This window comes from Humulus lupulus, chromosome 1, assembly GCF_963169125.1.
Source record: "Humulus lupulus chromosome 1, drHumLupu1.1, whole genome shotgun sequence".
Classification (NCBI taxonomy): Eukaryota; Viridiplantae; Streptophyta; class Magnoliopsida; order Rosales; family Cannabaceae; genus Humulus; species Humulus lupulus.
In genome coordinates, this window is record NC_084793.1 from 310,841,581 (window position 1) to 310,866,518 (window position 24,938).

A 24,938-nucleotide genomic window follows, 5' to 3' on the forward strand; every position below is an offset into this window, starting at 1 on the left:
TCAGTCACCATCTATTCCATTTCGTAACATACACACAAACAATAACTAAATATAAGATTGAAACGACATGTGTGGTCTGTTTTACTGCTCTTGAGATAAGAGCAAGACAAACGTGTCGTTAGTCAAAGACCTCCAAGTGGCTCTTTTGAATTCATAATTCGTTCGTTTGAAAAGATGTGGCACGTAATTTAATTACCTAAACTTTTGGTAGTTGACCACAGTGCCATTCTCGTTTGCTGAAAAATCGTCCAAAATTAACATCTTCAACACAATGGACACAATCCCATATCATCAAATAGTGTTCCAGAAGAAAGGCATTTTCTCACTTGTAAACATCTATACGAATCTAGTGAAAAACAAAATAATGTACAAGTTTCAAAAACTAAGTTAAAATGTGAACAAGTACATGATTGAAGTTGAACTACATAGTACAGTTAAGGCCTACACTAAACTACACCTGGGTCGAGGTTTAGGTTTACTACAGCAACATGCTCAACCTCCTCCTGTTTCTACTTTAGACTTTGGTATTAGCGGCGGAGAGAAGGAACAAAAAAATGGAGAGCAGTGAGAAGGCACTGGTGAGGAACAATCCATTCTTGTACATTGTTACTCTGACAGCTCAAACGGAACGCGAACAAACAACTGCCCGTGCAGAGTGACCACTGCTGATGTTTGGTGCGGGTCGATTCTTGATGGCAGGCTCACAACCTGACAGCACAAAACAAAACCATGTTTCTCGAATAAAAATTCATAATTATTCGAAACCAATCGTTCTATTTTAGCAATAAAGTTTCCGAAGCCTCAGCCTCAGCCTCAGCCATCCATTTGGCCCTCTCAAACAAATAAAAATGAAACACGTCAAAGCAAAAGAGAAGACAAACATTATACCTTCTTGAAAGGTGTCACACCCCACGGATTGTCAGGATGCTCGGGTTCACCGCTTATAACCAATCGTCCAGCAGGATCAGATTGGACTCGCACCTGAGGTTGAGTAGCGAACAGATAAGTTAAGAAAATTGATCGCTGACTAGATGTGTGACATCTCACAAGCAAGATGACATATTATGGTGTACTGGTATCAATTTTGGAAGACGAGGTTATCATTGCTCCATATCATTCATTAAAAACCTTATGTGAAAAAAGTCAAACTTTAAAGAAGAAAAGTGCAATTGCAAGTCTCAATTAAATTTAAAACCATATGGAAACACATTAACAGGCTTCTTAGTAAACTGCTTTTTGGCTTCCACATTTCCAATCCTCCCAAAAGAGTCCAACAATTTGAAGCAAAGAAATTTAAAGACAATCACCCAATGCAAAAGTCAAAACTATGTTCAAGGTGCACAAGTAACTGCCTAGAAAAAGTTGTATGCCTAAAGCGAAAGGAAGGGGAAGTTTGCCACGTAAGGCAACTTGCTGACATTGCATTTAACAGAATACAATCAAATATCAAACAAAATCTGTTAGGAGAAGAACTGGAAATTTATTAAAATGTAAACTTACCTCCTCACGTAGAAGTCCTGGAACTAATGCATACACCTCGTAGCAATCTTTCTGTATACATCACAAATCCCATTCTAATCAGCTCTTAGTTGTCGGAAAAATAATAATTTCATCCATAAAAAAAGTATTTGGAACTTACAGTTCTTTGCACATTGATCTTCACCCATTCAGCTGGAGGTCCAACATCAACCACTGCAATGTCCAACCTAATCATACAGAATCACAAAAACAATAAATTCAATGCAACCCTGCCATAATTGTCAACACAGCAAATTCTTGATTTACTTAGTGAAATGTAACATGAATCTTAACTGTGACTTTGATGCTTTAGTGCGCGCTGCTTTTACCACATCGGTGTAAGGAGGTTTCTTACGTTTAAGTAAACCTGGTGCCAATGTACAAATGATTTCAATTATTGAGAAATCATTATCAGTCATAATATAAACACTGTTTTAGGTAGGCAGTTCTGTTGAGTGGTCATACCTATATTTTTAAGTTGTTTTTCACGCTTCTGCATGGACATAGAACTTTTATCCTACATAAAGTTGCAAATGTGCCATTATGTCATTGAAAACTTATGAAGGAAAAAAAGAAGTTAAAGAAAATAAGCACAATAACTCAAATATTCACCATACTTTAATAATGGGGTCACTGACTTCACCATTACCAAGAAGACGCTGTGAGTGCCAACCTTGCATAGCACGGGCCGCAGCATCCCTTCGTGCTCTACCTGAACCTGAAGCCTAATAGCAAGGGAGTAAGACACACGCACGCACAAAGATATATATATACATATAAATAGAGAGAGAGAGAGAGTTTAATTCAACTAAAGTATTAGAGGTTAGTAACAGATGTAGACCGGGAAATCTTTAGCGGGAAAACATCACTAAGAATCTTAGTACTAGAAAATCAGAAGTCAAAATTAGAACTTACCTGAGTATCAACAATGATAGGCTCTGTGTGGGAAGAAACAGGTACACTAAGCTCACCTCCACGTGTTTTATGCCTTTCATAATCCAGAAGTGCCTGAAAAAACACAAATAGCAACATATCGAACAAATAAATATAAACTCAAATAGGTACTAAACTATTTTTTAGAAGATCAAAGATAAGCGAGGGTTCACAAAATAGAGTAATAATAAATGACTAAATAAAAGTCAAAAACAAGGGTTCAAGGTTTTAAGTGTACTTATGAACATGTTCCAATACATATATGTCAAGCACCAAAAAATGGCAGTATGACAATCTTCAGGAATTCGGGCATCAGATTTCTGCAATATGTTCTTTGATACAATAGCAATTATAGGTTCATTGAACACATCGAAGAAAACAACTAATATTAGTTTCTCTTCATCAGTTTGTGTCCATATTTGTCCCATTAAGAAAGAACCCTTGACGACTAACACTGATAAAGAAGAATGATCACCATGGATTTTATTTTTGCTTTCTAAGAAACAGTTAGCCTAGCAAGAGTTTAAACCCCAAACCTCTTACACACAATACACACACCCAACCACATGGAAACAAAAATATGCCGGATAAAGTATAGTAATGTTACATTTATTCTTCCTTCTACTTTTTTCAATAAGTTCACGTATGGGAAATATCATTAACATGGACTTGACATTGTTGAAGACAATGTAAAAGATGTGAAATTTCTAGTGAATACCATGTTTCAAGTCTTTTGACCAACACACCATTTAGGTGGAGTAGACTAAATGCAAGCACTTCCAAAGTTCCAATAAGTAACATAAATGTATCTGCATGTCTGTTAGGCATGCAGTAACATGCATCAGACCAATATTTTTAATCCGATAAAAATAAAATAACAAAGTAATCCCTCCAAACCGAGTTCAACCAATCTAAACTCACCTTTTCATAAAAACCTCGAAATGTCCAAGAAACTGTTGTGCATGTCCTGCAGAAAGAGAGATTATCTAATTAAAAAGAGCAAGTAGGAATTTAATTACATATTACAAACAAGAATATACATTCTTTCTTACTTTGGGGGTTTAAAGGACTCCCCCACTTGCCGCCACAACTTACATGTAGTCACCTATCAATATTTAGAAACCAAATATATTATCCGGGGGAAAAAGAGACTAAAGTAAGTACAGAGGTTAAATACTTCTATTGATAAAGCCAAATTAATTTATTAATTCAAATGTAATTCCGATATGATCCATACAACATTATCATAATATGATCCATAAGTTTAAAGTTCCAAAACTCTCCACCACATACTCACATGTAATCCTAATGAATTATTTAATGTTCATAAAAGAGTGATTGTGAAAAAATTGGAAATAGATCAAACATTTTAAAATTTTAAGAAGAAAACTAATAAGCAGAGAATTGTGACATACCTTGTCATAACCACCCAATCTAGTCACAGCTCTCCAAAGCCTATCTCGATAAGAAATAAATGCGCATTTAGAAAGGAAAAAAAAACACAATTAAGAGATGCATAATCACAGAAAAGGACGAGCACAGACTCACTTGAGGCAGTTTAGACCCTCTCCATAGAACTTGGGAGGTTTGAATTCCATGGCCCTCTCTCTAAAGAAATTTTCTAGCTCCTTCATAAAATTTGACTGGTCCTCTTCTGTCCCTGATTCGTTTCCTTCATACATGTGGTCGTCTAAAAGAAAAGAGTGTTTTGAGGTTGGGTTTCCATTATCAGTGGCTTCAGCTATAATATCCTTTTCATCGACATTAGTCTTCTTCTCTTCTCCATCTCCACCATTTCCACCTTCAAGTTTCATATCTCCAGAAAGAGAAAAGACAGGCTCATCCTGAATTGCAGTTCCAGGTTGGTGAAAGACATCAGTGGTTTCAGTATGAGGCACTTCAGAAGCTTCAGTTTTGGGTGGAAGTGGAACATGGGAGTGAGTGATTGGGAGAGTGTTTTCTTCATCCTGTGGTTGCTTATTGGGTTGGGTACGTTGGTTTTGATCTCTGGTTGAAGTTGGATTGAGCAAAATGAAGTCTGGGTTGGTTGTAACATTGTTAACAGTATCAGTCTGAGTTTCATTTTCCAAAACTTCTTGTCCAGCGTCGTCTTTCTCCTTGGAATCAGTCATTTTTACTTTTGGGACAATACATAAAATAAATTAACAAGGTTGAACTGAAATTTCATCTCAGAACAAAGGGAAACTGAAATTGAAAATTCACCACACTTAAACCTCAGCACTCATCTAAGCCTGTAAACCCTAGCGACTGCCCATTTTTTTTAATCAGAGTAGCTTCATGTGCAGGTGGGTGCTTAGTTCCCTCTCTTATTAAATTGTTAAGGAAAATTGGAATTTGAAAGAGGGAGTAACGTACCTGGTTGAGGTTAATTTTCGGAGGAGAATCACAAGCATAAACCAGAAGCAGAGCCGGTGAGGTAGTTGATAGTATAAACCCTAATTTTCTTTTTTGGTTGTAAATTACAAATTAAAGAAGAAGAAGAAGAAGAAAAATTGTGTGATTGTATGGAAATTGTGTTTGAATTTAGAATTTTGTGCAGGTGTGGTGTTCATACATAATCATCAGAAATAGTGATTTTTTTTTTGGATTTACATAACAAATTATTAATTACAACATCGCCACATGACGACGACGTCGGCATCTCTATCTCTCTCTCTCCCTCCCCCATACCCACAAGATATTAAGCAAAATATGCATTTTACCTTCTAACCCCTCAACTTATAATTTGTTTGCAAGTAGGTGCTTATACTACAAAAAGTTTCAATAAAGTCCTCCAGTCACATTACATGAGACAACACCAAGTCCATCTACTCTGTATGGTCATTTGTTCTATATAGAATTATAGGTGACTCATGCATTGTATTATTATTATTATTATTATTATTATTATTATTATTATTATTATTATAGGAAAGCCTACAACGTATTACATTTTTTTGCAATATCTGTGCATTTTTTTTCTATTTTCGGCACCTAAATAGATATAATCTCAAATTTTTTTATATGACGATGTACATTGTAGATATTTAGAATATCCTACAAATTTTTAAAAAATTCTGAATAGTTTACGAAGCCAAAAACAGAGTTATTATTTTGAATAGTATTGTATTATTATTATTATTATTATTATTATAGGGAAAGCCTACAACGTATTACATTTTTTTGCAATATCTGTGCATTTTTTTTCTATTTTCGATACCTGAATAGATATAATCTCAAATTTTTTTATATGACGGTGTACATTATAGATATTTAGAATATACTACAAATTTTTTAAAAATTCTGAATAATTTACAAAGCCAAAAACAGAGTTCAAACTGTTAAATTTTACACGAGTATACAAAAAAACAGACGCGCGTGCAACAGATAGTTTAGACTCTGTTTCAGTACTATAATTTATTCAGAATTTCTTGAAAATTTGTAGAATGTTCTAGATAGCTATAATGCACACCATCATATAATTTTTTTTGGGATTATAACTATTCAGGTGCCGAAATAAAAAGAAGATGCACCGATATTGCAAAAAAAAGATGCGTTCCTTGAATTAGAAATCCAAGTTAAGACTTTGGCTCGGTCCCTACTACCCTATTGCTAAATGTTAACAACACCATTATCAACACCTTACCTAATAGTATTTTGCTATGACTTTGTATCATCACACTTTGTATTTTGCTGTGCTGTGAGGACTAAGGAGACCTATACAATGGCTATGCATTGATTTGTACACTGTTTTCTTGCAGACCAACTGGCAACTATATTTGAGAATGAAGATTATAATAATACATTATCTAATCTAGTCTAGATCAGGAGCTTTGACTTTAATTAGTTAATACCTGTACCAACTACCAAATACAAGCACCAGCCAGTGTGACTCTGTGTGTGAGCTTTCATGTCCTTTTTCTCTCCTACATTTCCAACCTTGCTATTACTATCAAAGAAACTTAGAAATTTAAGCCATTCCAAAGACAAAAACAACTCTTGATGCAAAACAAAATGCAACAGTTGAGAAAGTGTATACTTCATTTTTTTTTTCTTTCAATTCATCGGTTGAGTTTTATACAACTTCTTAAACGACTTGAACAGATGAAACTAATAAATATGTAAGTGGGGCATTTTCCACAATCAGATTCAAATAAAGCCAGCAGCAATGGCTTGTGAGCTTTTTTATTCCTTTCTTTGTATTTCCATGTTCACGAAAACAGCATCTTGATTCTTGCCATGTGTTGTTAACTTTAACCAACAAAACACAGACACAAACTTTCCCGTGAAACTGACTTTAGAACAAATGAAAAGTTTAGCAGAGCAACAATAAATTATGATGGAATCAAAGGACTTTCAACTCGAGGTCTGGATGCCCAACCCGACTTTTGTGCCTTTCAAAGAGCTGTTGGAGTTGTTCAACGAACTGGGCATGCACTTCAGAGACCTGAAAATTTAGAAAGCCAAAGAAAAAAGAACACCTTTAGCTTTAGCTTTCATGTAGGGCTATAATATAATAAATAGCATTCATACTTCTTCCATGGTCGGTTGTGGAGTTTTCTTCAGTTCAATTGGTTTGCCCACAACCACATGCATTGGCTGTCTGAAGGGTAAAGGAGATCTGCAAAAGAATAACCAGGATATGGTGGAGCTTATAAATTTAACTTTCGAAAACCGCCTTTTAATAATTTTATGAATCATACACATTGAAACACATTCTTTGATACCAAAAGTAAGCTTGAATTATGCATAAACAGCTTTCTAACTAACTTGCCATTTCCTACTGAAGATTACCATACTAATCTCACCAAGAATATATTTCTGGGGAACATTGTGAACAAACTACAGATTCTAAATTCAGACAAATATCCCAAGACCCAAAGGAATCTGTGTATCTCTTTGCATATTGCATCAAAAGTTCAAGTGAATGGCTCAACTTCCAAAAAGTGATACTTCAATTGATGTTGAATGCATAGACAGATTTAGTTACCAAATTAATACACTAAATGAGAATGAGACTGAAAATGGAGAAAACTTTTGGGGAAAGCAAGGAATGGAAAAAGTAAACAAAAGGAGAATAACACACACAATTATGCAATAGCAAGTTGAAACACATGAATGTTGATGATACATACCCGAAAATTCCCCAGAAGAAAATAGGGGTGAACTTGATAGCTCTAGAAAACTTCAGAAATAACTTCCCACCAGGCTTCCACCACTTGTAGACATTTGACTGAACCACATTTTGGAAAATTCAGAAAAGAAAAAAAAAAAGCTTGACGAACATGAACTGAAGCCAAATCATCCCTCTGGTCCTTGATATATGTCTAAGACAATTTACCTGGCCAAAACAGAAAACCGGAACCAGGGGTAGCCCCATCTCCATTGCTATGCGAACAAATCCTCTTCTAGACTTCAAGAAGGCGATCTACACATTAAGAAACTCACTATATTGGCAATGGAACCACAAAACAAAAGGGAAGACATTTTTAATTAGAAAGGGCAAAAAAATTGTTCATTTTAATAAGATCTAAAGAGGCAGTTGATTACATTACCTCAGAACCATGTTCCATGTGAAATGTCTCTTGCACTCCACCAGGGACTAAGATGCAACTATAACCAGCAGCTAAGAGTGATATAAAGTTTTTCCTTGTCGCTGGAGTTAGACCCAACCATGTCCAGATATGTCTCAAGAACGGTGTGTAGAACACCTAAGCATGAATACGAATATGAATATGAATTGGTCAGTGCAGATAGCAATACCAATAAGTTATAATAGTAATAAGGGTCTCTTAGAAAGGGAATGAATGAATTTCACAAACTCTTACAGCACTGCTTGCGAGGACCTTTATTTTTGGGAGAGGCATGAAGCCGGTAAGGTCAGCAAGTGCAACCACACCAATGGGCAAAACTGAATGCGGTTCATAACCAAACACTGAAACAAGGCAGCTCAAGTCAATCAAACACTTGAATGAATTTTACTTTACTTAGAAAAGAAAAGAAAAGAAAAGAGACTTAATTGGAGTGAGTGAGTTACTACTTACCATAAGCACGGTTGGGATCAAAGGCGTGTATGTCCTCTACGTGAAGATTTAGGGGAAAGTAATCGCAAGCGTGTTTACAAATGAATCTGCCAATTTTGAATTTTGATTATTGAAACAGTAGCAAAAACCATATGAAGAAGAGAAGAGAAAATAGAGCGTTGCCTTGAGAGTTTTCGGCCATATTTGCTTCTATCATCGATGGGAATGATGATGAAGAGAAGGAGCAAAGCCAAGACCCTGAAAAGGAACAGAAAGCACAATGAATGCAATGCAAATATAAACATGAATAGAATAGAACAGAATAGAAATAGAGATTAAAGGAGAACGAACAAACGAACAGGAGAGAGTAGGAAAGAGGAAGGAAGAAGAAGGAGAAGAGGATGAGAGCCACGTTGAAATGAATGGCGCCAAGCCACAGAGCCATGGCTACCACTGTTTTCAATTCACTGAAGAACGACACTCCAGCTCCCTTCTCACCACACAACCCTCCAAAAATCGTAACTTGTTCCCTTTCCTCCTTACCATTCTGATACCCAACTCCATCACCATCACCATCACCATCAACCTCCTTCCTCTTCTCCAACATCATCATCTACTACTATTTGTTTCTACTGCTATGTCTATCTATGTTTGATTTGATTAAATCTTTTACAACAAAAACTCAAAATTTGGTTTAGATTATCGGAATTGGACTCTCCGTCCTCTGGTGCTCTCTCTCTCTCTCTGAGCTATAACTCTTCTTCTTGTTTGGTTTGGTTTGGTTTGGTTTGTTTTGTTTTGTCCCAAAATGCCCTTTTCTTTTCTGCAAAAACTAACGTGTGATTTAATTATATTATTTATTAAATGAATAAATAAATACACACCTGTCAATCAATCACGATGAATTCTAGTTCTACTTTTTTTATTATTATTATCAGAAAAAAAGAAAACCACAAATTAATAAAATATTTCCATTGTAGTGAATTTTACGAAACACTCCATCAATTAAATTAATCAACTGCTTGGTGCTTACACTACTTAATTCGAAAATAAATAAGTAATTTATTTTTGTGAGCCAAATGAAATAATTTCAATTAAATTAAATTAGACAATTAATCAAGTAGTGTAATTAAAATTTGATAAGAAAATTGATTTAATACATCAACATCACACATCTCGAATTGGGAAATAATAGTAATGAAATTGATAAGGTTGACCAACCAACCATACATGACATGTACGTCTTTTTACTTCATCACGTGACGGCACGTGTGCAGTGTGCTGTGCTATCTTAGCCTTAGCTGTTGTAATATTTAATAATTAATTAATGATAATAATAAATACAGGATGGGCTTCATTCAAGTTCAAGCATTCAACCATGACACACTTCACTTGTCTCATAAAATCATGATGAAAGAAGGTAAACATTTGGTAATTGTAATTTAAGATTGGATATATTTTATCTGGTATCTGTAATTTAAAATTGTATATATTTGGTATCATGGATTCTAATTGGATCGATAAAATTTTTTTAATATGACAAAACTGTCATTAGTTATATATAATTAAGTAATTAAATTTGAATTTAAAACACGTATAATGAATGATAATTTGGTCATATTGATAAAATTTTATCGAACAAATTTGGGTCAAAACACTAAATATATATTGTTTACCGAGTTTTTTGGAAACTAGAATTATAAAAGATAAGCTTAGAAATAAAGGATTAGAAATAATCACACAATGAATTTTGTGTGGTTGGGGCGTTAAAGAGTCTTAGTCTACGAGTCGGTTGTATTAGAGCTCGATAAGGGTATAAATATTATTTGTTCACTGATGGAGGCTTAATACAAAAAAGTTAAATAAATAAAATGTACTAACCAAGGCCCATTGGCCCGGTCGAAGCGTAACCACGCTATAAGACTGGCAACAGTACGCAGCGTCAGTATGGCTCGCGTGGGCTTCTAAGGAGATCCAGAGGACAGGATTCGTCAAAGTGGTGGCATTACGGTTCTGAAATAACGACGTGCATTCCGTATGTAACCTCTTATGCAGGTTAGTTATGGGGACAAAACTCCGTGTTTCTCAAGGTGATGTCAGTATCGGGGACAACTTATCATGCCCAACCTGGTCTCTTGGTCCGGGTTCGTTTACTAACATCCATCTTCATTTACCAAGACCCTAGTTCGTTTACTAGGATCCAGGTTCGTCTGCTGTCGTCCCGGTCCATTTTTAGATTTGAGGAAACAATATCCTTATTGCACCCCGGACAACACCATACGAGGGGTCTAGGAAGATGAAACATGCCAACCTCACGGTCCCGGCTTTCATTCCGGGATAACGCTTGGGCTTTACCGATATTTGGGTCGTCAGGACTCACTCATTTCTCGTCTATTGGGCCTGATCTGGGCCTTAACTCCCTTCAGGGTGGCCCACAAACTAAATGTGCGGATCTGCGAATGGAGGGAGGAAACAAGGATACATATACAATTTTAAATTACATGATACTAAATAAACATTATTAAATAACTAAGATACCAAGTTTGTATTTTGAGAAAACATAGAATACGAAATGAGTATTATCACTTAAAAAAAGAATGGAATCTATAATGAGCTCTTTCTTATATTTCTGGCCCATTCATAAAACAATTGTGAGACCCTTCCCAAGGTGGGATCCGCAGACAAATACCACTTTTAACTAAATGAGGAATTTTCAAGCTTTTTTTATATAAAAATAAAACTTTTTAATATCATGTTTTTCTTAGTACCAGAAACAGGATAGATAACACTATATTGACACTTTAACGCATTTGAAAATTATAGCTTTTTTAAAAAAAAAATAGTGCTTACAAAATCATTATAATAAGCACAAATTACTATTTCCAATTATAGTTGATATTTGTGGTAATTTTAATCGTTTTTATTAAAAAAGTCTCACTTACTAACAATTACATTAAGAGCTAATTTTTTTAATTGTAGTATTTTTTATTGGTTAGTTAATTAATTTTATAAGATTTTCTTCTAAGCTAGAGAATTAATAAGAAAAAAAATCTACAATAGATTACTGGTAAAAATGATTAGAAAAATTGTTAAAATCAAATTTTCAAGTTTAAGAAATTGATAGATTTCAAAAAAGTAAGAATTGGGGGCCGTACTAGTTGAACTTAGGCCAGCCCAGGCCAGCCCAGCCCAGCCCAGTCTCTAATTGAATATCCACGTGTCAGGATACGAAGACAAGCAGAAAATGGTCTAAAAATGGCATTTTTCCAAATTTATCTACTCTATAACTTTTATTTGAGTTTTAATTATGGTTGTTTTGGTGGATTAATTGTAAAATATAATATTTGTAGTAGTCTTAACATTATCTTTACTATTTAAATATGTTATTTACTAAAGAAATTTTTTAAAAAAACTTTGATCTTCCATTTTATATCTCATATCATATAAAAATTGATCATGAAGAAATTTGCTCATTCTTTCTTTCTATGAATGTGTAAAATTTGATTAAGAAGAGCAAACTAAACAATATTAGAAAATTATATTTGTTTACACATGCACCGAAATTCATCTAAAGAAATATCAAATTTTGAAGTAGGAGTGAACATTTGACCCGAAAAACCTGCAAACCCACCCGACCCACAACTCGAAAACACGTTTTTTGGGAAAACTCGTCGGATTCGGGTTAAATCCAACCCGAACCTAACAAAAGTCGGGTCGTTATCGGGTTTGAAATTTGTTAAACTCGGGTTTGGGTTCAAACCCGAAATCCAAAAAATGGTATTTTTGAAAAAAAAGTGTAAAAATGGTATTTTTGCAAAATTTGTCTTTCGGCCCAAAACCCAATTGGCCCAGCCCAACCCAAAATCCGAAAAAATAGTATTTTTGAAAAAAAATGGTATTTTTGCAAAATTTGGCTTTTCAGCCCAGAACAAAAATGGCCCAACCCAACCCGAAACCCGAAAATTTCGGATCAGTTTTGGTACCATTTTTCTTAACCCGAAACTCATAAAACCCGAACCCGAAACCGAAACCCGAAAATCCGACCCATGTACACCCCTATTTTGAAGATTACTAAATATGCATTAATTGTCAACTTTTTTTTTCTTTTATTGAAAGGACAATATAACACAACAATAATTATTTGAATGTATTAGTTTCGTTTAGGGTTGAACATTTGACTCGAAAAACTCGCAAACTTGACCAAATCTGACCCGACCAAACCCGAAATTTTGCAAATCCATCAAATCCGGATGAAACCCGATCTGAACCCGACATGGTTTGGGTCGAGTTCGGATTTTGAAATTAAGGGTACATGTAACCCGAACCCGAACATAAATAAAAAAATTACCATGACCCAATTTATAAAAAATCAACATTACAAAACTAACAACAAAGTTAAAAAAAACATATGAAAAGAAAAAAAAAATTCAAAAAGTATAAAAAAAAATAGTAATTTTGAAATTTTGTTACCAATGCTCATTTTTGGCTCAAAGCCCATTTTCAGACCAATCCTAACCGAAACCCGAAATCTTCTCAAAATCCAAAAAATTTGCACCAGATTCGGAACCCAAAATCCCAATCAGCGTGCACCGCTAGTTTCGTTACACTACCACTATGAAGTGTTATACATGTAATTTAATATAGACTGCATATTTTAATTTTAATATTATAAAAAATTATTAATCACTGTGAGGCGCGCCACCTCATGAGCATTTATTAAATTATAAGTTGGAATTAATGCAAAATTTGCTTGTTTATGCAAAGTGGACATCGCAACGATTAAATTTCATAATAAAAAAACAAAACAAACATCTCATAGTTTATTTATTTAACATAAGATAAAGTAGTTACGACCGTACACATATTGTGCAAGTTTCGAAACATAGAAAAGAAAAAAGAGCCGGATTCGAAGGGTATGCGTAATAGACCACCGCCCACGTATGGCAAGCAATCGATCGTACCCATTATTATACCAAAAACAGAAACACAAAACTCATAACTCAAAACTCAAAACACCGTTCCCGTCGACAGAGAAAGAGAGAGAGCCATAGATATTATCTCAATGATGAGGTCCATCGACATGGCAACACTTGTAACTGGCGTAGGTCTCCATAACCCGAGGGCACTCCGGGCATTTCATGGTATCCGGCGCTTTTCCGGCGACCGTAGGGACATCAAGGCGGCTACAGTGGCGAACAGTTTCAGTAACCTTAGCGTAATACTCTTTGAAAGCCACCTCGAAGCCCTTCACCTTAATGGCTGCCTTCCACGAGTCAAACTCCTCAACCACCTTCAGGAGGGCCGAGCCATGGCCGGTGGTCACCACCGAAGACCCTTTGCTCAGAACAGCCCAAGCACTCTCGTTCTTGTAAGAAAGAAGCTTCTGGATCTCCAGTCTTACCGGGTCAGCAACGTCCTTGTGAGCCTTGGAGAAGAACAGGCTCTCTATTCCAGTCCAGAACCGCCTTAGAATGCCGTGGTCCTCTCCTCCTTCGGCATTCTTTCCCACACAGAACAGCTCGATCTTGACCTTTGCTTCCTTGATAAAGGGGTCGTTCACAAGAGCAGTGACTTTCTTGGTGAACGTTTGGATCAATTCGTTGTCGTTTCCTCCATAGAAGAAGATATACTTCTCCTCTTTGACCCAAGTCTCGATGGTCGGGTGGATGTTGTTGACGACGGAGCCAATCCAGTGATGCTCTCTGTCTATCTTTTCCTCGACTTGCTTGTTGAAAGGAAAGGCCTTGAGACCCCAAACGCGAATGAGATGAAAGGCATTGAGGTTCTCCACCTTTCCTTGTGGGTTGATCACCACCAGAATAGGCTTGCCCTGGAATCGCCACTCTTCCTTGACGAACTTGATCCCTGCAATCGGAGTAAACAGCTGCAGACTGTGCCATGACATCTTTTTCCTCAGAGTCTCGTACTTGTTCTTCAGCTCCTCTGTCCACTGCTCCACTATGGGAATCCAAACGATTGCGTAGTTTGTTTCTTTCTTTTTAGAAATTATGTCGTCGTGAATCGGTTTCAGGAGTGTGATGTCGTCGTCTGTGATGTCAAGGCTTGAGAACAGCATATACACTGTCCTCCCCTTTAGTACTTCCAGAGTCACCTGTTGTAATACAAGAAAAATAATAAACAAAGTGAAAGATGCTATTTCTACAAATATATATCTACGAGTAGGTATATATAGGAAATTTTTGGTTTTAAATTAAAACCAAATTTCTACAAAGTATATATAGGAAATTTTTTATTTTTTAATATTAACTTTAACTAAATATTTTTATATGTAATAGCAGTCCCTAATCACCACTTAAACTTGAATAAAATAAATTATCTCAAAAATTAAATATTTTATAATAATACATAATTAAATAAATTAAAATATGATATTTTTGAGATATTTTACAATAATAATTATTTAAAAATAATAAATAATTAAACAAATTAAAATATGATATTTTTTAAATATTTTACAATGATAATTATTTAAAAATAATAAAATCATACATTTTATAACTTAAATAAAATTTAATTAAACTTAAATTCACTTATTAGAATAATATCATATTAAATATATAATATAATCTATTGTCAATTAGCAACAAATTATTTAAAAAAAAACTAACAAGAAACTTTAATTTAAAATCCACATATAATATTTAATATTACATTAAACATATAATATATTCCAAAATTTAAAAACTAGAACAAAAATAAATTTAAACAAAAATAAATAAATTATTTAATTAAAATAGAATATTTATTTAAAATTTATACAACATTAATATAAATTTAATAAAAATAATTAATAAATTTTATAAATAAAACCGTTCCAACGAAAAAGAAATAATGAATTACCGTTTTGTTTGTGGAGCCATCGATAAGTGGCAGCACAACATTGTCGTTGCTGAAGATCAAGGCCTTGAAGATCTCAACGATTCCAGTTGGGGTTCTCATGACTTTTTTTATTTTTCTGTAAGCCTCAGCCTCCTCTGTTTCAAAGTTTTATTAGTGAAAAAACTATAATATATAAGTTTAAAGAGCAAACTATGAATACTTACCTAGTTGTCTTCTGCAGATAGTGAGCTGCATAACAAGCTGGTTGAGAATGTAGTGGATTTTTTGAGCATATGGGGCCAAATCATGAGGCCTATCCGGTCTGCTCAAACACATAATTATAATAATAAGCAAAAAAGGGTTTAACTTAGACGATAAGTAGAATTAGATAGTAGTATGTTGAGGTTTTGAGCTAGCTACTTACTCCTCACTGATGAGAATGGAAACCTTAGTAGCACAAGCTGTAATAGTAAGAATAGACCAGTAAACATCGACAGGCAAATGGTCGAAGACAGTGGTCAAGCAAGGAATGTCTTTATGGTCATAAACAGAGAGCTTCTCAAACTCATTGAACATTGCTATGACTCGCATGGTGGTTTTGATCAGATTGCTCACCTCGAGAATGGCTTGGCGGCGTTTTGGAAGCTCAGAAGGGTTGATGAGAGTGGGCACTCTTTTGAGAATGGCCAACTGTTTGGCCAGTGGATCCGACTGGTAAAGCTGAGCCAGAAGCCAGAAATCTCCGAACTCTAAGGCGAGAGCCGCCAGTGCCAGCACTGCCTTCGCTTCCCATGAATAGTTCGATAGCTTGTTCAGAATCGCCAGTGTTGTTTTGTGAGCCGTTTCCTCTCCCGGAGCGTTGCAGCATATCTCGCTGTTGATCGACTTGAGGGTGCACAAGGGCACATTGAAGTTGGCTTTTGCATGGGTTCCTTCTTCTACGTTCTCCACATGAACTTGGCTTCCCTGCAAAACCAAACCAGAACGTGGGATTGAGTTGATTATGTTATTTTCAATTTACGTATACATGACATGATATTGATCGTACCTGAACAAGCTTTTCGATGGACTGAGTTGCACGAGAAAGAATGTTTTGGACGATGAGGAAAAGTGAGTCTTCGTCGAAGTTGTCATCGGCGTGGACATGAGTAGCGTAGATGAGGTCAGTGATCTTCTTATCGGACATGGTGAACAAGCTGACCTCATCACCTTCGCCACTGGAAACGACAGCAATAGTAGTCTGCACTTTCGAGACCGCATTCTGAGCTAGGCTCGACATTTTTCGAAGAGTTTATTAGTGATTTGAGTTTGAGAAGAGAACATGTGTGCATGCATATTTATAGCCTCTTCAATTTGCCTTTGCTCTGCTCTTTAAAATCAAATGAACGGTTTACAAAACTCATATACAGTTACAGTATATGTGAGTGTGATGTTTAATTTCAGCAAGTTATTATTGTAGTTTTTGCAGTAATTGTCTCAGTTGTAGGGTAATATTAATGTACTTTTTGTTTTTATTGCCCAAGACAATATATATAGGACGATTCTGGCGTCCCAGAGGTTTAAGTCCTTTATGTGGCCACATAAATATAAGTAAGAGTGACGACTTATTTATAATCGTAGACACGTAATTATTTGAGTGGTACTAAGTAACTATTATAATTAATTTAGACAAATATATAATAAAATAACGTAACAAAAATTGAAGTTGTTATATTTTTTTTATGTTGTATAAGAAATGAATATAATGTGGTGGTAAATTTTTAATATAAATAATTTTTTTTAAATGTATTAATTATTGAATGACACACCGCATTACCATTTAGTAGTTAATTTTTGCATGGGTTTTTTATTTTGCATGAATATTGGGCATATTAGTATATGTATTGGCCAAGACAACTCACCGGTCGACATAGGCAAGCATCTCTCATCGGCATAGGCAAAACACACCTCTGGTCGGTATAGGCAAAGCACTCTTCTAGCACACCTCTGCTCTACCATGGCACATCTTTGGTCAGTAAATGACACATATCTCGTCTAGCATGACATATCTCTGGTGTAGCGAAACACTTTATTGGTCGGGCAAAACAAATTACTACTCGGTCAAAATACTCCACTGGTTGGTCAAAATACTCCACTGGTCGGCCATAACATTTTACTGGTCAGTCAAAAATCTTCACCGGTAGGACAAAAATTACGCATTACACTAACACTGTTGGATTTACTGCGTCGTTACACACATCGTTGAAGTCTGATGTGTTTACATTTTCAGAGAACGAAAGAACTACGGTACATATGAAAATCATAAACACACACGATCGATGACAAAAACTGGAAAATAATGGTGTTTTGATTCTCTCGATTTAGTCTGAGTATATTACGCAATATGTTATCACAATTATAAGGGGTTCACTCTCTCCCATTGATTATTTTTTAAAACGAAATTCATCAATTTCATGATCTTTAGTATACATCTTACGAAATTAGTGGCTGATTTTGAAATTAATGAAAAATAATGGAAATCTTTAATTTGTTTTAAGCATATATGGAAAAATAAAAGTTTCTATGTCTAAACCTTTTCTTTAGTTGCAGTAAATAAATAGAAATTTTTTATATGAATACATAACAACACTCATATTTACGATAATTAACCGATTAGCACAATTTTCTGTTTTACATTTAAAGATGTAGGGTAATTTGCCATAAAAAAAATTCAATTGTCACCACCCTTTTAATATATACTTTATTGGTTTTCCTATGAGCAAAAATTTTCCTTGTTATGCATAATTTTCCTTAAATCTTCTTATTTGTGGTGTATTAAAAATGGAAGACTCAAATCTAAATTCACATGAATTGGATAATTTTTTTTATTACGATTTAGAAGCCCGAAATGGTTATTCAAACGTGGGACCCGAACCCATTGTAGTGGACCTCATACAAAAAAGTAATTGAGTGGGAATATACAAGGCATTTGCACTATATTTTTTTTTTTTAAATTCAGAAAAAAGTGTGAGGACAAATTTAGCAAATTATTGTCAAGGTACAGTGTAATGTAAATATATTTTAGAATATAATAACCAAACCAAAGAAAAGATGGAGAGGAACGGTTGTCGGTTATAGAAAAAAAATTAAGGGTATTTTTGTATTTTACACCACTTAAGCTTCAACTTAAATCCTACCATTCAATCCAATAAACCACCCCATCGACCAAAAATGACCATCCTGGAAAACAAAGTAAGGACTCCAGAAGCTCCCATATATATATATATATATATATATATATATATATATAGCTGGTTTTATCAAAGAAATGTTAAAAGAAAAGGAAAAACAGTGACCACCTTATCAACTATTCTTGTTTCATTCTCTTTAACCACTGTACACTTTAATGGGAAAAACCCATTTTTGAGGCAAAAGTTCAGTCAGCCACACGATTGGTGTACATTTTTCCATAGTTATCCATTAAAATAATTGATGCTATTTATAGGTGAGGTGGAATGATTACTGATACTCTATATATTTATTAAATTAGTAGGACTCCATATTATATTGTACCAATAGCAATATTCACTTATTTGTAGTGTTTAGTCCTCTTCGTAATTCTCTATTAAAATAGGGATTTAGTATGAATGTTAGAGACTTTGGCCACCAAACAAAAGAAAATTAGTAACTTAAATGCTACAATTTTTGTTATATTATTTATATATAATATAATGTTTTAGAATAAATAATGTGACAAAGTATTTGTCATACATTGTAACATAAAATACATGAGAATTATAATTTGAATAATATGTAACATATTTTGGAGTTACAAAACCAGTTATAAATTTGTAACTCCCAAATATTGCATAATAATATGTAAATTGTAAATTTTCACTCTACAAATTCTATTTTCAAATATCACTTATGGTTTTGCTTTTTTATATTTGGCAGCAAAACAAAAGTCTTTAACATTTATGTTGAGTCCCCATTTTGACAGATAGTTAACGGTTGAGGAAAATATGTATCAATTGTATAACAGAAGAGACTTTTGCCACACAAAAAAAATATCAGACTTAAATACTACTATTGTAAAAGAAAATGGATTTTAGCCGCTATCTCCCTTATTTTTAATTATAGAATATTTGCGGTGAAAGTACCAAACTTATTTTTTTGGCGGCAAAAATACATTTCGTCTATGTTTTGGTGCAGTTTTGTACAACCATCAATTATCACCGTTAAGTTCGATTGTGATACGTAGGTGAAAGTACAAAATTAAATAGATATTTGCGACGAAAGTAACTAATTTAATAAATATTTGTAACAAAAATACTCAAGTTATAAGTAAATTTCATGACATGTAGGTAAACTTAACAACGAAATAAATAGCTCATTAAACTGCACTAAAATATGAATAAAATGTACTTAAAATAATAATTTAGTTATTTAAGTGTTATAGACACACTAATTTAAGTAATTTTGCTCCAAATATGTCTTTAACTATCCGTGCTTTTCATGGTGTTTTGTACGGTCTTTTTTCAAGAATTCAGATTTTTTTTATTGGATTTATGCGTGCCTTTTTGTTTTTTGTTTTTTGTTTTTTGTTTTTTTTGGTAGATGTGAAAAAGTTCTAGAAATCGAATGCACAGTTATAATACAAACGAATATTTATTTATACTATTCTTTATCTTTATTAAAATAAAAATCATTATAGATTGTTTATAATTTCAAGACATGTGAAAGGAATAGATAAAGATTAAAAAAATAAGGAGTAATAATTATATTCGGACAAATAATTGTGATCAATAGTAATTACCCAAATAAAAATATATCTATCACAATCACAACTTTTTTTATTTTGCTTTAATCACAGCCACAACTTTTATTTGTCGTACTTAACATCTGTGCACTTAACCACCGAACACGTGGCCTAACGACAAAGGTGTTATCAGGACATCTCTTTGTATGTAACGTTCTACTAAATTTAGGCATATGTGCACGATAGGGTGGCTTGTGCGACATATGTACTGCGGGATGATGTCCGGACGTGGTGAGAAGTAGTATCCCAAACACCAGACACAGTTATCATGGATTGGAAAAAATTTAGGTAGCTGTTCAATAAAAAGTATTACTGTGATGTAGCCAAGACCGCTAAGTTGAATGAGTTTCTGATTCTCGTTAAGGGTAAGGCAACAGTAGCCGAGTATGTTAATAGATTTGATGGGTTGGTCAAGTTTGCTTTAGACATGGTGTAACGCCCCAACTCCTGGAACCATTACGGTGTGCCTTGTAAACAGTGCTAAACTCGCTAATCGAATTATTTGGCCAAAATCGTGAACTAAGTGTGATTAGCGATTTAGGGATTAAACATTTTGGTTAAGATATAACGTTTCACAGTTTCACTAGAACGTTTAATATATACATTGAGATCCCGAAAATATAAATTTCAGAGTTTATTACATAAAATATTTACAACAGGCCGTTCTAAGCGGCAAAACAGGGTTCAACCCTAGTTCCACTTTAAACCTCGACCGTGACGGACGAGCAGCTGCATATGTACACGTCACCACCTAAGCTCTCCAACTCAAGGATGGTCCAGCTTCCTCTTGCCTTTACCTGCACCACACAGCACCCGTGAGCCGAAGCCCAGCAAGAAAACATAACACTATACATAAGCATTATCAAATGATTATCATTATAATTACACGGAGCATAAAGCTTCCAAACCATTGAGTGAACATCATATGATTCAAGAGGGAGAGTGGCTGCTAGGTAAGCCACTAGCCTCCAAGTGCTTATCTCAATCATCGACCCCCGAGGTCGGTCTTGCATTAATGCTCTTTGAGTCATTCAATGCTAATAGTCGATTAGATCTAATCTCCGTTGGCTTGCGTGAACCACGCTAAAACCGTTCTGACTAATCAGTCAGCGCTATTTGACCAGTGCCCAGTATCACTGCCGAACTTGACTAGTAAGTCACAGCTTCACAGCTGATACTAACACCTTTGCCAATTCTGACTGGCGAGTCAGTGCAACGTGACCAGTGCCCAGTACCACTGCCGAACCTGACTAGTGAGTCACAGCTTCACAGTTGATACTAGCCCCTTTGCCAAATCTGACTAATTAGTCAGTACCATGCACAAATAAGCAATGCTATCAATATGTATCATATGCCAGTTATCCAAGAATAGGGCATTCAACATGCTTACTAAACAGTTGCTAGCATAATCATGATCATGCACAAACTTAGAGACTCAAGCTCTGGCCAATCTCATATTCATCACTCATGGCATGCCCCAATCATATGTTTCTCGTGCACCACATGCATCACACTTAATCATCCAGCATGCCTCAATAATAATCACATGCAAATGGGAAAGCTTGCCAAGCATTCATTATGCTATCAATGTTTACATTTAAACATCCAACATGCATCAATCACAGCCATGCATGTCATACTCAATAGCCAACCAACATACATCATAATAGCCATGCATGTCATGCTCAATAATCAACCAACATGCATCCATAATAGCCATGCATGTCACATATACACAGGGTGCAGTTTTCTTATCTTGGGTTCGAGCGAGAATTAATAAAAGAAACGACTTTTGAGAACGATCGGTCCTTTGGTCCTTTAACGGTCACCTAGTCATAACCAAACATAAGGTAACATCAATAAAAATGATCAACTTAAGTTCCCAAATCAATATCTAGCCTCCGGGACATCAATCTCCACTTAACCGGGTACTAGGCACAACCCCGAGGCTTAAGGCTTGAATCCCCAAGCTAAAAACCCCTTCTTTGGCAAAAATGACCTTAAGGGCCGCGGCCCTCCTTGGCCATGCCACGGCCCGCCCCTCAAACAGAGGCGCCCAAACCCAGCTTGCTCCAAGGGCCGCGGCTCTCCCTGGCCATGCCGCGGTGCAACCCCCAGTTCAGCCAAAATGACAACTCGCACACTAGATTTCTCCCCTGCGTTTTCCCTTAGAACCAGCCCCTCAAACCTGTCTCAAATCACCTCCAAACACACAATTAAACCTCTAAACATCACCCATAACTTCCCCTCATCAAAACCCAACCTAAGCTTCACTTAAAACCTCCTCAAATCCATACCTCCATCAAGAAACCAAAAGTTGAAAACTAGAACTTAAAAACAGAGCACACTAGTAAATTCACAACTGGAACTCACCTCAAACACGGTTTTGAATCCCCTTTAATGATTGAAACAAGTCCCCTAGCTGCCACCTTTGATTTCCTAGCTCAAAACCTCATGATGGCCTCAAGAACACCAAAGAAGGATGAAGGGAAGGTAGTGTACGGGAAGGGAAGAGGATAACCTCTGTTTTATCTCTGTTTTAATCTACCACTTTCCACAGCCAGCAGCCTTTAAATCATATATATCCAAAACCCAAAATGACCAAAATACCCTTAAGCCAATAAAAGCCTCTAAACCATTTCAAGGGTAAAATTGGTACTTTCCACCTATCCCGTTAATCATAATTAACGCTTCTCAATTCCCACTAATCTCCATATTTTCAATTACCACTAATTCATATCCCGTTACCCTAAAATCCTCGGTAACGTTATAATCATCAATATCATCCCGAGACTCACCCCGAGCCCCGAACTTAATCCCGTTATGACTAGACCGAAAACTTGCTTTCCCATGATTGTCTCACGTCGAAAGGCTCGAACCAAACCACATATAATGTGGTAAAATTATAATTCACCCATATGCATAAAATTACACAATCACGCCCCCAACGGCCAAATTACCAGAATGCCCTTGCATTTAAAATATGAGCCCATATGCATGCATTCACTATCATATAATAATATAATTCACATAAACATACATATACTCATTAAATATCATAATAAATCAATTATGGCCCTCCCGGCCTCCTAATCAAGGTCCTAAACCTTATTAGGAAATTTGAGGCATTACACATGGTACCCACAAATGTAGCTCGGAAGGAAATATTTGTTCAGGGATTGAATCCTGGAATAGCTCGGGGCATTAGAGTCGCCCCAGTGTATGAAATCTCTACCTATGCTCAAGTGGTAGAGAAGGCTCTTGCTGTTGAGAGCATAAAAGATGAGAAGAAGAGTGTTAGGGAGCACGGAGCTCAAATAGTGGTATCTCCACATATTAGAGCAAGCAAAAAGAAGAGCTGGAAGACTTACCCAGAATGCGCTCGGTGCAGGAGGCATCATTTGGGAGAATGCCGAGCAAGGGCATGTTTCTTATGTGACATGGTTGGGCACTTCAAGAAGGATTGCCCAAGGCTAAGAGAGGAAGAGCGAAAGGGGATGAACAGCTCGACTCCAGCTCAAGTGTTTATTCCTAGGCAGTCAGAGTCCAAGTCTGAGACTAGTTCCTCGGGGGTGGCAGGTAGCTTTTGGTCCTGATCTCTATTTTGTGCTGAATGACTTGGTGCCATGCTGTTCTTTATTTGTTGCATATAGAAAATCATAAAGTTGCTGCACAGACCATATGGTTGTGTTATGATGAAAATGTGATACTGTATTGGTGATTTAAGAGATGAGGTGAATTAAGGTAAAAAGAACTCATCAGTTGATATGATAAAGTTGGTTATGACCAACTTCAGTTTAATCCAGGATATGGATTGGTTAAGTGATTATGAGGCAATGTTAAATTGCAAGGAAAAGAATGGTACCTCTTGGGCTTGAGAGTGGAAAGCCCTGTGGCAATTGACGCTGTGCATAGATTTGGTATGCCGATGACATTTGTATTGAGAGCTAGAATTCTATTGCAGGGGGATGCATAGAACTCTTAGCTAGTGTAGTGGATACCACTTAGATCATGCCAGTGGGATCAGGACAGACTGGATTAGTCTGTGAGATTCTGGATGTGCTTCCAGGGGATCTGCCAAGGTTTCTTTTATATGAAAAGGTGAAATGGTGATTGGATTAGTGCCAAGAATAGATTCAGGTTTTAAGGCACTGTGTTGAATGGCTCAGCAGAGTTGTAGGAATTAAAGGTTCAATTATTGAGTAAGATGGAATTCTTTAAGGTGGATCTTGGATCTGGTTAGGACCAGTTAGAGATCAAGGAGAAAGTTATATAAAAGACTGTGTTTGTATCAAATAAGAGAACTGGAAGTACTGAGTATGTCTTAAGAATTTGTCTAATGCCAAGTGTTTATGAATCAGATGAATAGAGCATTCAAAGGATTATTTGAATGGGATCTGTGATCGTCTTGGATGATGGTTGTAGTGGACAAAATCTGTATACTTGATAAATAATAGTCCAACAAGCAGTCAGTCAGCCCAATAAGCTATCTAACTAGCCAATAAGGCCCAAGCCCATGTAAAATAGGCTCGCATATACAAAGTACCATCCAAATACCCAAAACCATACCCGGACCCGAATTCGGATACACTCAGTCATCCAGGGACCTTGAAACAGTCAAGGCTCCCATCACGTTCACCAAGAATCTCGGAACGAAACCACTTGGAGCGAGTCAAACGAATCAGAAAGACAGAGGAGGACGGAACGAAAAGGAGGACAATAAATAAGACCATCCGAGGTTGAGAAAAGGCATCAGATAATCACTGAAATTTCTTTACTCTCTAATTGAAACGAAGGCTACTCTATTTCTGAGCAATCCAGTCAAG

General features: G+C 35.7%; 3 protein-coding genes across 3 annotated transcripts; all 3 read right to left on the reverse strand.

Annotated features, from left to right (window-relative positions):
- Nucleotides 1-262: 262 nt before the first annotated feature.
- On the reverse strand, nucleotides 263-5,110 carry LOC133812959 (AT-rich interactive domain-containing protein 3-like). Its single transcript, XM_062246817.1, has 13 exons — nucleotides 4,828-5,110; nucleotides 4,000-4,588; nucleotides 3,867-3,906; nucleotides 3,504-3,556; nucleotides 3,373-3,418; nucleotides 2,434-2,526; nucleotides 2,136-2,243; nucleotides 1,984-2,035; nucleotides 1,813-1,885; nucleotides 1,640-1,706; nucleotides 1,501-1,551; nucleotides 889-981; nucleotides 263-708 (listed from the first exon to the last, which is right to left on the reverse strand). The coding sequence occupies exons 2-13, from the start codon at nucleotides 4,581-4,583 to the stop codon at nucleotides 607-609; spliced, it is 1,362 nt and encodes a 453-aa protein (XP_062102801.1). The 5' UTR covers nucleotides 4,584-4,588; nucleotides 4,828-5,110; the 3' UTR covers nucleotides 263-606.
- A 1,364-nt stretch (nucleotides 5,111-6,474) lies between these two features.
- On the reverse strand, nucleotides 6,475-9,264 carry LOC133812960 (diacylglycerol O-acyltransferase 2D). The gene is made up of 9 exons (XM_062246818.1): nucleotides 8,834-9,264; nucleotides 8,658-8,732; nucleotides 8,496-8,581; nucleotides 8,280-8,386; nucleotides 8,007-8,162; nucleotides 7,793-7,879; nucleotides 7,587-7,684; nucleotides 6,985-7,072; nucleotides 6,475-6,898 (listed from the first exon to the last, which is right to left on the reverse strand). The coding sequence occupies exons 1-9, from the start codon at nucleotides 9,085-9,087 to the stop codon at nucleotides 6,797-6,799; spliced, it is 1,053 nt and encodes a 350-aa protein (XP_062102802.1). The 5' UTR covers nucleotides 9,088-9,264; the 3' UTR covers nucleotides 6,475-6,796.
- A 4,007-nt stretch (nucleotides 9,265-13,271) lies between these two features.
- Nucleotides 13,272-16,645, reverse strand: LOC133812961 (protein SIEVE ELEMENT OCCLUSION B-like). The gene is made up of 5 exons (XM_062246819.1): nucleotides 16,363-16,645; nucleotides 15,739-16,280; nucleotides 15,539-15,636; nucleotides 15,336-15,469; nucleotides 13,272-14,586 (listed from the first exon to the last, which is right to left on the reverse strand). Exons 1-5 carry the CDS (start codon nucleotides 16,591-16,593, stop codon nucleotides 13,534-13,536), a joined length of 2,058 nt encoding a protein of 685 aa, XP_062102803.1. The 5' UTR covers nucleotides 16,594-16,645; the 3' UTR covers nucleotides 13,272-13,533.
- Nucleotides 16,646-24,938: the final 8,293 nt, after the last annotated feature.

Bases quoted from the DNA above. Each gene is read 5' to 3' on its own strand.
- LOC133812959 (XM_062246817.1), bottom strand. From the start codon at position 4,583: ATGACTGATTCCAAGGAGAAAGACGACGCTGGACAAGAAGTTTTGGAA. The intron at 2,244-2,433 runs GTAAGTTCTAAT...CCTTGCTATTAG, and splicing joins CTATCATTGTTGATACTCAG to GCTTCAGGTTCAGGTAGAGC. The intron at 1,886-1,983 runs GTATGACCACTC...CATTGGCACCAG, and splicing joins AAAACAACTTAAAAATATAG to GTTTACTTAAACGTAAGAAA.
- LOC133812960 (XM_062246818.1), bottom strand. From the start codon at position 9,087: ATGATGATGTTGGAGAAGAGGAAGGAGGTTGATGGTGATGGTGATGGT. The intron at 8,387-8,495 runs GTAAGTAGTAAC...GCCTTGTTTCAG, and splicing joins TGATCCCAACCGTGCTTATG to TGTTTGGTTATGAACCGCAT. The intron at 6,899-6,984 runs GTATGAATGCTA...CTAAATTTTCAG, and splicing joins CACAACCGACCATGGAAGAA to GTCTCTGAAGTGCATGCCCA.
- LOC133812961 (XM_062246819.1), bottom strand. From the start codon at position 16,593: ATGTCGAGCCTAGCTCAGAATGCGGTCTCGAAAGTGCAGACTACTATT. The intron at 16,281-16,362 runs GTACGATCAATA...TTGGTTTTGCAG, and splicing joins CCATCGAAAAGCTTGTTCAG to GGAAGCCAAGTTCATGTGGA. The intron at 14,587-15,335 runs GTAATTCATTAT...GTATTACAACAG, and splicing joins ATGGCTCCACAAACAAAACG to GTGACTCTGGAAGTACTAAA.